The sequence below is a fragment of the Gymnoscopelus braueri genome, assembly GCF_963280865.1.
Source record: "Gymnoscopelus braueri genome assembly, chromosome: 16".
NCBI lineage: Eukaryota > Metazoa > Chordata > Actinopteri > Myctophiformes > Myctophidae > Gymnoscopelus > Gymnoscopelus braueri.
The window spans coordinates 10,423,347-10,436,369 of record NC_137616.1 but is presented as its reverse complement, the minus strand read 5'-3'; the positions used below and the strand labels follow the sequence as shown (position 1 = coordinate 10,436,369).

General features: G+C 43.3%; 2 protein-coding genes across 2 annotated transcripts; both read right to left on the bottom strand.

Moving 5' to 3' along the window:
• Positions 1-8,404: 8,404 nt before the first annotated feature.
• Positions 8,405-12,328, bottom strand: LOC308102801 (uncharacterized protein; the record flags this gene model as incomplete). Its single annotated transcript, XM_080452655.1, has 2 exons — positions 8,405-9,313; positions 10,922-12,328. 2 exons carry the CDS (start codon positions 12,326-12,328, stop codon positions 8,405-8,407), a joined length of 2,316 nt encoding a protein of 771 aa, XP_080308781.1.
• Positions 9,410-10,753, bottom strand: LOC308103798 (uncharacterized protein; the record flags this gene model as incomplete). The annotated part of the gene is made up of 1 exon (XM_080453971.1): positions 9,410-10,753. A coding segment is annotated over one exon (1,344 nt), but the record flags the coding sequence as incomplete, so codon positions are not given.
• Positions 12,329-13,023: the final 695 nt, after the last annotated feature.

Below are 13,023 nucleotides of genomic sequence, written 5' to 3'. Positions count from 1 at the left end.
AATCACAAATGGAACCAAATGGACCAGCATTAGTTAATAGTTCTATGCTGTTGACTGTTGTAGTTAATTATGTGCACTGTTGATCCTATTGGACCCCAGGAGTCATTGAGGGGTTTCCTTTTTTTTTTTTCAGAATTATCTCATAATTCGCCTATGATCTCAGCCAATCTGGGCGGCTCTCATTTTCTTTCTGTTTTGATTTAACTTATTGTTCTTTTACATTATCATAACTCTGACTTGCATATAACTATTTGTAATTGTATTCAAATGTCCTTATAATGTGTTAGTCTTAATGTCCTTCACGTTTTAATGTTTTGTGCCTTGTTGTTTTTCTCTAGCTCACCTGATGCAGTGCTGCACCAGGACTCAGAGGAGCAGACACTATTCTCTCCTCAAGAGGATCAATATGCAGTAACACAGTGTGATTCAAGCCCCATTCTGCAATCTGCACTGTGAGTATATTATCTTATTCTTCTGTTTTATTTGAACATATTATTCTTACTTTATATCCTCTTAACTCTAAAATTGTATTTAAATGCCCTTTATAATGTGTTTCTTAATGTTTTGGCGTAAATATTTTGTGCCTTCTAATTTTTTTTCTTGTCTTCTAGTGACAGACGTTGTGAGGTGGCATGCAACAGTCCTATGTGGTGTGCAGAATGGGAGCCATATCGAGAGCGGCCTGAATACTGCGTCTGGAGCAACCAGTATTCTAACCGTTTCATGACAGAGGAATTCCTCCTTGGTCAAGGTGAGCATCAGTGCCCTGTCATTCTCTTTCTTTCACATTCTCTGTCTTCTCTAGTGAACGAGAATGATTCCACCAGCACTCACGTGGTATCCCTCGTGTACTTGAAAAGTAAAATACTTGATATCGAACCATCACAAATTCGCACCCACACACTTTTCAGCCTCCTAGGACAAAAACTGTAGCCACTAAAAATGGCTGCCACACCCACCAGGGTGCGAATTTTTGATGGCCCAAAATCCAGATTTGTTCCTAATATATAAATCAACATATCTACCAATTTGGCGCTTTTATCGCAAAATGAACGATAGGTTAGTTATGCCGCTCCACTATTGATAAATAAATAATAATAAATAAAAGTACCCGAGGGACACAACATGAGTGCTGGCATCATTTACTCTTACTGTATACTTTGATTTCTGGAGCCGTGCACCCGGCAAGTTTGTCTTATGGTTTATGTTTGACTGTACTTTTCTTCTAGACTTCTATAGTGACGAAGTCCAGGATGGCGAGGAGGAGGCGGTGAATGAAGACACAATGACAGCGGCAGCCCAGTGTCCTTCAAGCACCATTCTACATTCCGCACTGTAAGTATATTCTCTTATTTTTCTGTTTTATTCTAATGCATATACTTGAGAGTATACGAATGGAACCAAATGGACCCATATGGCTCCATTTGGTTCCATTTGTATCACAGACCTGTAAGGGTCCATTTGGAACCCCCTCAAGGAACCCTGAGGGTCCCTGGTACCCCCACTTTGAGAACCACTGGCTAAAACATTCAAGAAACAAACCATCAAGATAGCTACCATTTAAGCGAGTGTTTGGTGTGTCTAGCATGGTCTTCATCATATGACAGCGTGAGTTGTGAGACTTGAAGATCAGCTATTTTTGGTGTGAGATGCCATCATCGTCATTGGTGAATTAGGCATTAGTTAATATGCTTTTGCAGTTAATTGTGTGTAATACTGTGTGCTGTTGATCCTGTTGGCCAATGGTTCTCAAAGAGGGGACCACTTTCAGGGGGTTCCATGGGGTCCCCAGCTAAATTATTGAAAGTTAAGATAGAACCAACCAAATGGACCCACAGACCAGCAGGTCTGCAACTCTGAGAGTGTACAGATGGAACCATATGGGCCCTTACTGGTCCATTTGTACACTCTTAAGAGTCATGGGTGTCCGACTGTCCGTGGCCTGATACATACTGTACCAAGCTGGGGGTCTTTGAATTTAAAAAGTTTGAGAACCACATAGAGTTACCTACATGTACTTCTTGTGCTGTTGGCTGCAAGTTAGAGCTCTTTCATAACAATTTTTCAAATAATTCAAATGTCCTTTCATAATGTGTTAGTCTTAATGTTCGAGTATATTCTCTTGTTTTATTTGAACTTCATCATATTCTCTTATTGTAAATTGTATTCAAATGACCTTTTATAATGTGTTTCTTCTTAATGCTCGTAATGTTTTGCTGTAAATATATTTTTCTTCTTGTCTTCTATAGGGACAAAAGACGTCGCAAAGTCGATGATGGTGAGGAGGAGGTGGAGGAGGTGGAGGAGGAAACCGCCTGCGTCTCCAAGCGCAGAAAACTGCAGGAGCCGGAGACAGACAACCCTGCAGCCCATTTCCTCATATATTTTGAAGGAACCACTGACACCAGTCAGTTTCCAAAGGAATTTCTCCCTGAAAAACACGGGGATCAGGAGGAAGGCGAGGTGAACACACTGTAAGTATATTCCTGTACTTTTATGTTTTATTTCAACATCTTATTCTGGGGGGGGGGGGGGGGGGTGTTAGATCGGCTATTTCTGGCGAAGGGATTTGGTGTAGATGGGGAAAAAAGTGGTCCAAGCACATGCAGAGCTAAGTCTAGAGGCCGCTTCTAAACATTTTCTAAATCCTAACAGTTTTATGGAAAAAAATATTTAAAAATGATTTTCACGATTTTTCAAAAATAGCAGATCTACAAGCTCATAGCGCGGCACTCGGTGCCGCGCTATGAGCTTGTATATCTGCTATTTTTGAATAGCCAAAGAAATCTAAAGTGACACAGATGCGTTCCAGGTCTTATGTAAGTGGTTAACTCTTTAGAATTGTATTCTAAATATGTGATTCTTCTTAATGCCCTAAATGTTGTAGTGTAAATGTCCTGTGCCTTGTTGTTTGTCTCCCATAGCCCAAGCTGCAGTCCCCTGTGGAATGAAGCCTTCAATGCTGCCTGTAAACGCCTTGGATACTCTGCAGCTGATCTGTCAGAGGACTTCAACAGCTACCGACACTGTAAGTATATTCTCTTCATTTTTTGTTTTATTTCAACCCATTAAAACCGAGAAAGCATCTGTGTCATTTTAGATTTTAGCCATATTTTATACTTTGGCCATTCAAAAATAGCAGATCTACGAGCTCATAGCGCCGCACTATGAGCTTGTAGATCTGCAATTTTTGAAAAATCGTGAAAATCTTTGAATATATATATCCCTGGAACCATTTTTTTGCGATGGGGGTCCGCGGTCAAATACATATACTTTCGGGGGTCCTTGACATGAAAAGGTTTGAGAACCACTGATTTCAGAAAACTTGTAAAAATGTAGGATTTTTTTAATCGGCCTCAGGTCTTAATGGGTTAATATAAAAATGATAATACATACATTTTAAAATTGTATTCAAATATGTTTCTTTTTGTGCTGTTAATGTTGTTTTTGTAAATGTGCCTTGTTGTTTACCCCATAGCCCAGCTGAAGCAGTGCTGTATCCCGTCTAGAGACTCTGCACTCCGAGGCAAGATGCCACCGACAACACAGTGTGCATTGTAAGTATATTCTCTTATTTTCCTGTTTTAATTGGACTTTAATTTAATTTAATTCTCTTAACTCTTTAAAATTGTATTCAAATGTTCGTTTATAATGTGCTTCCTAATGTGCTTTGTACTGTCTAATGTGCAATGCTCTATTGCTGTAAGGCAGTGGTTCCCAAACTTTTTCATGTCAAGGACCCCAAAGTAATATGTATTTTGGCCGCAGACCACCGTCGGAGAATAGTTTGTGCCAGGGACCCCCATACAAGATTTGTGTTGTTAATACGTCTCAAAGATATTACAATGCGAATGCAGCGATGCGACACGTTGTGAGCTTGTAGACCGGCTATTTTCAAAAGATTTTTTATACTTTTTAGACATGATAACTTTCTGCATAATATGGGTACTTTTACTTTTGGTACTTTAAGTAGATTTTGATGTCAATACTTTTGTACTTTTGCACCAGACTTTTACTTGTAACAGAGTGTTTCTACAATGCAGTATTGATACTTTTCCTCAAGTAAAATAATGTGAATACTTTTTCCACCACTGTTCTTGAGTAAATGTTTTGTGTCCTCACTGTCCTGTTGTTCTTTCCCCACAGTCCACCTGAAGCAGTGCTGTACCGGGGCTCAGAGGAGCAGAGGACACTCTCCACTCCAGCAAAAGAAGAGAAGTGTTTGAAACATGCAGCATGCCACAGTCCTCTGTGGGAGATGGACCTGAAGCCTTCCTGTCAGCAGACTGGATGCTACATATCTCTCAATGACAGATACGACACTCTCGCTGAATTTAGAAGAGAAAACACCAGAGCAACCACCAGAGCAACCACCAGAGCTCAATGACTGTCCATGAGAGTGAAGCTTTGTATCTGCCGTTTTTTATGTTTATGTAAGTTAGTGTAGCAATATTTGTATATAGCTTTGTATCTGCCATTTTTTATGTTGATGTAAGTAAGTGAAGCAAGGGAGTAGGGTAGGAGAGGCTTATCAGCACTCTCTGTAAATAAACACTTCATATTAATTTTCATCGCAATTGTCCTCTTATTTATTTTCTGCCAACAACCACATTGGGATATTAATACATTTTGATGTATTGTTTTGTGTATATCATTGCTAATGAAATAAGGTATCTGGTTTATTATATAGAGGAAATGGAAAATGTATCATCAATAACTTAGTAACAGGGGTCTAAAGTAACCAAGTACATTTGCTCAGGTACTGTACTTAAGTACAATTGTGAGGTATTTCCATTGGTTAAAGACTTTATACTTCTACTCCACTACATCGCAGGCAAATATTATGCTTTTTACTCCACTACAATTATTTGACTTACAATTATCTTGTATCCTTATTTTGTAATGTCCATATTCTGGGGTGAACAACAGCCGAAAATAGGAGATTTAGTTGAGCTTGTAGATTTGCTATTTTCAGCAAAGATATTTGGTGTAGTAGAAGTAGAGGGAATAAAGGAGAGGTGGTCTAGTATAGACCCTGGAGGACTCAGGTCAGTGACGTATAGGGTTTAAGTGGTTAAAGACATTTGAAGAAGGTGTACAGCGTGAATCTAATGCAACAGAGAGAGAGGACATGAAGTTCTTTGAAAAACAGCTACAGTATCTGCTCTGTTACCTGGTGTTACTAAAGGCTATTGAGTTAGTTTTCAAAGCATTTAAAACCTATTGGGTTTATAAAGAGAGGCCTTCAGTATCTCTGTGTGTCATGAGTGATAATGTTATTGGATGCAGTCGTTCAACTGTTGCAACTAATGAACACGTAAACATTGGTCCTCAATGTCTGGTCTGAGGACCACCACAGGTCCAAATGGACCCTTACGGGTCTGTAACTGGTAATGGAACCATTTGCCATGTATTAAAAGAGTATCCATGGCCTAATAATGCATATAACATTTTTGAGTCCTTACAATTCAAAAGGTTGTGGATAACTGCACTAAAATATATTTTTAAAGCTTGAGGCATTGATTTCAAAGTGGCGTACAAGAGTAGCATGCATAGAAGAGGACTATGGGCTTCTGGAGATCTATTTGGATGCGTCTCCACCAACGTTACAGACATTACTGGAGCACAAAACAGGAGTGTGAGCCTCGCTATACACCTGCTGTAATCTCTTCTGTCTTCTACATTTCCATTTTCTCATGTCATGTGATCTAAATAGCCAATACATAACATCCCCATCTTCCATGGAACTATACATTCTAGCCAACCAGCTGCTACTGACACAATGCTAATAGAAATGGAGCTAATTAACTAGTCATTACATGACAGTAGCTACAGAAGTTGTTAAACGGTTGCATAATGGCTGTCTTTAATGTGCTCTTGCACAAGCTCTCACACCCTGTCAGTCAGTGGTATAATGGTTGTTGTTGTGCACAGGTGATGGAAATAAATCACTGTTACGTGATGTTTTTGTTTTATTAAAATAGTTTTTATTAAAAATTAGAACTAAAATAACAATGATTACAATTCATTGAACAAACTCAATGTGACGCCATCGTCACTAGCTTGCGTTTGAACTTTGAACTGTTCAAATTGCTGCTGGAATCTCTTTGGCTGACCAGAGAGTTGTTGAATGCAACATGGCCACCAGGTGGCACCAGCTGACCAATCAACCACCAGGGACCGCTCGCGCTTGACACCGGGCAGTGGTGTAAAGTAACTAAGTACATTTACTCAAGTACTGTACTGTACTTAACTTAAGTACAATTTGAGGTATTCTTATTTTACTGGAGTATTTCCAATGTTCAATACTTGTACTTCTACTCCACTTCGCTACATCTCAGAGGCTAATATTGTACTTTTACTCCACTACAATTATTTGAAAACTTTAATTATAGGCCTAGTTACTAAGTAGATTTCGATTATTATTACAAAACATGCATTAACCACTTCAGCTCTGTATACATTTCGGCCATTTGAAAATAGCCAATCTACAAGCTCACAATGCGTTGCGACGCATTGTGTATTTGATCAAATGTATTTGATCGTTTTTGACATCTGTATATCTACGAGAGTCTTGGTGACAACCCTCCCAGTGCACCCTGGACTTTCACCAGTAAAGCCCGTACTTCTCCATATATGTACAACATATATATATATGGTGCTTATCTGGTTTCCCCAAATGTTAACTAGCGGTCCGGAGATTTTGTGCAATGTATTAGTCCATATCTTTCAATAAAGAAGTGTTTTAATCCCGTCTGTGGCCGATTCTGTTGGAAGTTCCCATGGGCGGAAGTGACGGGGCGCATCTGGTGAAAGCCAGGAATACACTCAATGTGAACAGGAAGCAATGCTGTCAGATGACACTGAGCTGTGCCTGTACATTTTGATAGCAATACTTTTGTACTTTTACTCGAGTACATTTTGAATTCTGGACTTTTACTTGTAACGGAGTATTTCTACATTGCAGTATTATTACTTTTACTTAAAGGGTAAGACCACTTTGGTAGAGGTTTGGGTTGTGTATTTACCTTGCCATGATGTAACTCCAAAGGTGGACAAGAAATCAAAAATAATTGCTCCATTGATTAGAAATTGATAATTCTAAATTTGCTCCTCATTGACTTACATTGTACGGTAAAACAGCTCTCAAAGTCACTCTTTTAGCACGTAAACGAACACGAACAAAGCTGATTCAGACAATATAGAACATCACCAAACCCAGTACTGTTTGTTTTTTTAATAAAAATGTTAACTTCCTGCTGATTTTACTATTTGAAGATCCGGATCCGGATCCGCGAATCCAGTCCGGGTTTTCTTCTTAATAAAAATAGCAAAATCAACAGGAAGTTAACATTTTTATATACAAAAAAAACAGTACTGGGTTTGTTGATGTTCTATATTGTCTGAATCAGCTTTGTTTGCGTTTGTTTAGGTGCTAAAAGAGTGACTTTGAGAGCTGTTTTACCGTACAATGTAAGTCAATGAGGAGCATATTTTGAATTATCAATTTCTAATCAATGGAGCAATTATTTTTAATTTCTTGTCCACCTTTGGAGTTACATCATGGCAAGGTAAATACACAACCCAAACCTCTACCAAAGTGGTCTTGCCCTTTAAGTAAACAAATTGAGTACTTTTTCCACCACTGATCATCATCATCATCATCATCATCATCATCATCATCATCATCATCATCATCATCATCCAAATCCAAACCGAATCTACAGTTTTGATCACAGCCCTGCAGGCTTTTGACTACAACTTGTCAGATTTGACATTATCCTTGAGGATTTTATTGTATTTTCTTGCTTTTTAACCAGCCTTTCTTCAACTAAAGATCAACTAGGTGACTAATAGGTTAGGGGAAAATGTCATTTTTATGCTATTTAAAATGCCTTATTGTATGTTTGATTGTAGCGTTTAGTAAGCATGTCTTTAGAAGCAACAACAAAGTCAACAAAAATGAATTATTTTCCTTTATTCATCTGTTTTGCATATTCTCAACAGTTTATACAGTACATAGCACAGTCATCTTTGTCCTAGCATTACAGACAGGATAGTGAAATGGTGCAGTTCAGCCATCAGCAGAAACTGCAATAAGGTGCGCAGAGAGCAAGTTCAAGTCTTTCTTACCTATATATCTGTAAATATAATATAGACATTTAGATCTCAATAAATATACATATATATATATATATATATATACATATATATATATATATATATATATATATATATATATATATATATATATATATATATATATATATATATTCATAAATAGTATTTGCTAGAGAATCCCTATTGCTTACAAACATACTGTCACCCGCTTTGCTTTGGACATCTGCTGGCCGCCAAATAGCCCCTTCTGCCCACCCTGGAAATGATCACAGCTTTCGTAGTCTCACTTCTTGACCTTCTCATCCTTGCTCTCCTTGGACTCTGTGCCGGAGGACTCCACCACCTTCTCAGTCTTCCCTCTGTCTTTTGCCTCCTTGCTGTCAGCCTTCTTCTCCTCAGGTTTCTCCTCAGGTTTCTTCTCCTCTTTCTTGGTCTCCTTCTCTGGCTCTGCTTTAGGGGCGGCCTTCACTTGCACTTTGTCCTCTGTTTTAGGTGGGGACGGCTTCTCGTCCTTAGCAAGGGCGGGACTGTCTTTGGGGGCAGGCTTGTCTTCTGCAGGCTTGCTGGGAGCAGCAGGTTTGGGAGCGTTTTCCTTCTTTGGGGATTCCTCTGACTTGCTCTCCTTCGCATCATTTTTTCCCGCCTTGCTCTCAGGCTCCTTGTCTTTGGGCTCCAGCTTCTCCTCCTTCACAGGGGCAGGAGGCTCAACTTTCTTCTCCTCCTTAGGGGTGTCTTTTGCAGCTGGGGGTGTGGCCTTTTCCTTGACTGGCGACTCTGGTTCCGGGGTTTTGGGAAGAGGGGATTTGGGAGGGGGAGATTTGGATTCAGGGGATTTGCTGGGTGGGGATTCTGACACTGGCGACTTGGCTGCAGGTGATTTTGCTGGTGGTGATTTCTGTGCTGGGGATTTTGACTCGGGGGACTTGGATGCGGGTGACATGGATTTGTCCTCTACGGGGGATTTGACAGCAGGGGACTTGGCAGGAGATTTTGGCATCGGGGATTTAGATTGAGGTGATTTAGATTCAGGTGATTTGACAGTAGGAGATTTGGGCTGAGGGGTTTTGGGGGGAGATTTGGATGGAGGAGAAGCAGCCTTGGCAGGAGACTTGGACTTCTCATCTTCCTCACCTATCTTCTCTTCCTCACCCTCTCCCTCCTTCTCCTCTGCCTCATCTTTGGTTTCCTCTGCCTGCTCTTTTTCCTCCTCAGCTTCATCACCTTCCTCTTTAACTTCTTCTGCCTTCTCCTCCTTTTTCTCCTCTTGTTTCTTCTCCTCTTTCTTGGTCTCCTTCTCTGGCTCTACTTTAGGGGCGGCCTTCACTTCCGCTTTGTCCTCTGTTTTGGGTGGGGACGGCTTCTCATCCTTAGCAGGGGTGGGACTGTCTTTGGGGGCAGGCTTGTCTTCTGCAGGCTTGCTGGGAGCAGCAGGTTTGGGAGCATCTGCCTTCTTTGGAGATTTCTCTGACTTTGCATCCGCTTTTTCCGCCTTGCTCTTGGGCTCCTTGTCTTTGGGCTCCTGCTTCTTCTCCTCCTTCACAGGGACAGGAGGCTCAACTTTCTTCTCCTCCTTAGTAGGGGTGTCTTTTGCAGCTGGGGGTGTGGCCTTTTCCTTGGCTGGGGACTTAGGTTCCGGAGTTTTGGAAAGAGGGGATTTGGGAGGGGGAGATTTGGATTCAGGGGATTTGCTGGGTGGGGACTTTGACACTGGCGACTTGGCTGCAGGTGATGTTGCTTGTGGTGATTCCGGTGCTGGGGATTTTGACTCGGGGGACTTGAATGCGGGTGACATGGATTTGTCCTCTACAGGGGATTTGACAGCAGGGGATTTTGGCATCGGGGATTTAGATTGAGGTGATTTAGATTCGGGTGATTTGACAGTGGGAGATTTGGGCTGAGGGGTTTTGGGGGGAGATTTGGATGGAGGAGAAGCAGCGTTTGCAGGAGACTTGGACTTCTCACCCTCTCCCTCCTTCTCCTCTGCCTCATATTTGGTTTCCTCGGCCTGCTCTTCTTCCTCCTCAGCTTCATCACCTTCCTCTTTAACTCCTTCTGCCTTCTTCTCCTCCTTTGTCTCCTCTGGTATCTTCTCCTCTTTTTTGGTCTCCTTCTCTGGCTCTGCTTTAGGGGTGTCCTTCACTTCCGCTTTGTCCTCTGTTTTGGGTGGGGACGGCTTCTCGTCCTTAGCAGGGGCGGGACTGTCTTTGGGGGCAGGCTTGTCTTCTGCAGGCTTGCTGGGAGCAGCATGTTTTGGAGTGTCTTCCTTCTTTGGGGATTCCTCTGACTTTACATCCGTTATTTCCGCCTGGCTCTCGGGCTCTTTGTCTTTGGGCTCCTGCTTCTTCTCCTCCTTCACAGGGGTAGGAGGCTCAACTTTCCCCTCCTTAGGGGTGTCTTCTGCAGCTGGGGGTGTGGCTTTTTCCTCGACTGGGGACTTTGGTTCTGGAGTTTTGGGAAGAGGGGATTTGGGAGGGGGAGATTTGGATTCAGGGGATTTGCTGGGTGGGGACTCTGACACTGGCGACTTGGCTGCAGGTGATTTTGCTGGTGGTGATTTTGGTGCTGGGGATTTTGACTCTGGGGACTTGGATGCGGGTGACATGGATTCGTCCTCTACGGGGGATTTTGGCATCGTGGATTTTGGCATCGGGGATTTAGATTGAGGTGATTTAGATTTGGGTGATTTGACAGTGGGAGATTTGGGCTGAGGGTTTTTTGGGGGAGATTTGGATGGAGGAGAAGCAGCCTTTGCAGGAGACTTGGACTTCTCATCTTCCTCACCTGCCTCCTCTTCTTCTACCTTTTCCTCCACTTCCTCTCCTTCTTCCCCTTTGTCATCCTCCTCTTCTTTACCCTCTTCCTCCTTCTCCTCTGCCTCATCTTTGGTTTCCTCGGCCTGCTCTTCTTCCTCCTCAGCTTCATTATCTTCCTCTTTAACTTCTTCTGCCTCTTCTTCATCGGCCTCCTCTGTCACCTCAGTGACCTGGGTCTCATCTGTCTGCTCCTCCACAATGACTGTATCAGAGATCTCATCTCCCTTCAACTTCAAGTGGTCAGACATCCTGCTTTCGAGGAAGGAGTATGGATCTTCTCCTGACACAAATCGGTTCTCCTCGCCCTCCAGTAGCTTCCTGTAAGCTGCGATCTCAATATCTAGAGCCATCTTCACATTCAGGAGCTCCCGGTAGTCCCTCAGCTGACTGGCCATCTCCCACTTGGTGCTCTTCAGCTCAGAGTCCAGCTGATGGATGGTCTCCTGTAGTGAGTGGAGATCTCCATGGTGCCTGTCCTCGCTCTCCATGCACTGCCTCTCCAAGGAGTCCTTGGTACCACGGAGAGTCTCCATCTCGATGGTACGGCTTTGGAGCTGACGGCGGTACTCAGAGATTTCCTCCTGGGTGCCTCGGATTGCATCCTGGTTAGACCTCGCTGCTTCTGACAGACGCTCCATGCGCACTTTAAACCATTCTTCGGTCTGCACTGCGCTCTTGCTGGCATGAGTGTCCAGCTGGGAGCGGATCTCCCGCAGTGTGCTCGTGACGTCCGTCTTCAGCGAGTCTCGCACCTCGAAGTTCACCTGTGCGCCCTGAATCTGCGCGAGGAGCTCGGCCACCTCTTCCTCGTGATTCTTCTTCAGAAATGCGGCTTTGTCCTCCAGCGCATGCAGCTTCTCGTCCAACTCGCAGCGCGTGAGTTGGCACTCGTCCACATACTTGTTCATGGCCCGTGCGGCGGCATCTGTCTCCTCCCGGTTGCGTGCTTCGCCCTCGAGCCTTCCCCGCAGGTGCTGGATGTCCTCCTCCAGGTGCTCGTCCTCCAGAAGAGTGCGCGCCTTCTCTCCGTTCAGCTGCTGCAGCAGACCCCTCAGGTCGCCCAGCTCGCGCTCATAGTGCTCCCCGACCGATGCGCGTCCGGCCAGGCTCTGTCGCAGGGCGGCCGCCTCTGCCTCCAGATTCCTGTTGTGCATCTCCAGGTTACGGACCGTGTCGATGTAGCCGGCGAAGCGGTCGTTCAGAGTCTGCAGAATCTCTTTCTCGTTCCTCCTCATGCCTCCGTTATAGCTCTCCAGGCTGTCCATAGGGGACTGCTGGCTGTAGGTGGGGCGGCGGCGCTGCTGAGAGTGGAAGCCGCTTGAGGATACCGAGGCCGGCCGAGGCTTGCGGTACGACCCACTTTGGCCATGGTGGTGGTCCAACGTGAAACTCATCTTGGCAGGACCGAAGATGAGTACTGCAGCAGGAGGCGAGTGCTGGGCTTATATAGGCAAGGGAGGGAAAAAGCAAGACTCAGCACTGTGACGCATCCTATACACAGTAAAACCTTTGGTGTTCATTTAAATGGACCATTAAGGGTGCATTTGGTTACATTTTGTTCCAAATGGATGCATTAACACAGAGGATTTTATTGTGTATTTAAAGCGACTTAGACAGAATATTGTCAGTGCACGGCCCAAGTGTAGCCTATGTCTTGTGAATGTAATTATTTATTGAAATTAGTGAAGGTTGAGGCCAGGGATGTTTGTGTGCAGTTCAAGGGATGAAATTACATTGACATAATACTAATTATTATCTAATTATTATATAAGTTGTGAAAATGTTTTCATATAGCCTAGTGAGCCTCACTCTTTTTTTTAATTCTCAAATCTACTATAGGCCTATCGATGTTAAATCTGGGACAGAGCTTGACTTGCAGTGAACTTTTCGTGTATCTAATTGTCCATCCAAGATGAATCATTCATGACTCAAATATTTTAAACTCAATGTATTTTTCTGTACAGGTCTGCTTCTGTAGATTAGGTGAGGCATGTGGGTGTGCACTGTGTTCTGCTGATGCGCTCTGTAGCTACTGCTGCAGTGTGAGTTTGCAGATCCACTCGAAGCCATCTGGGATGGCTTAGGTCAG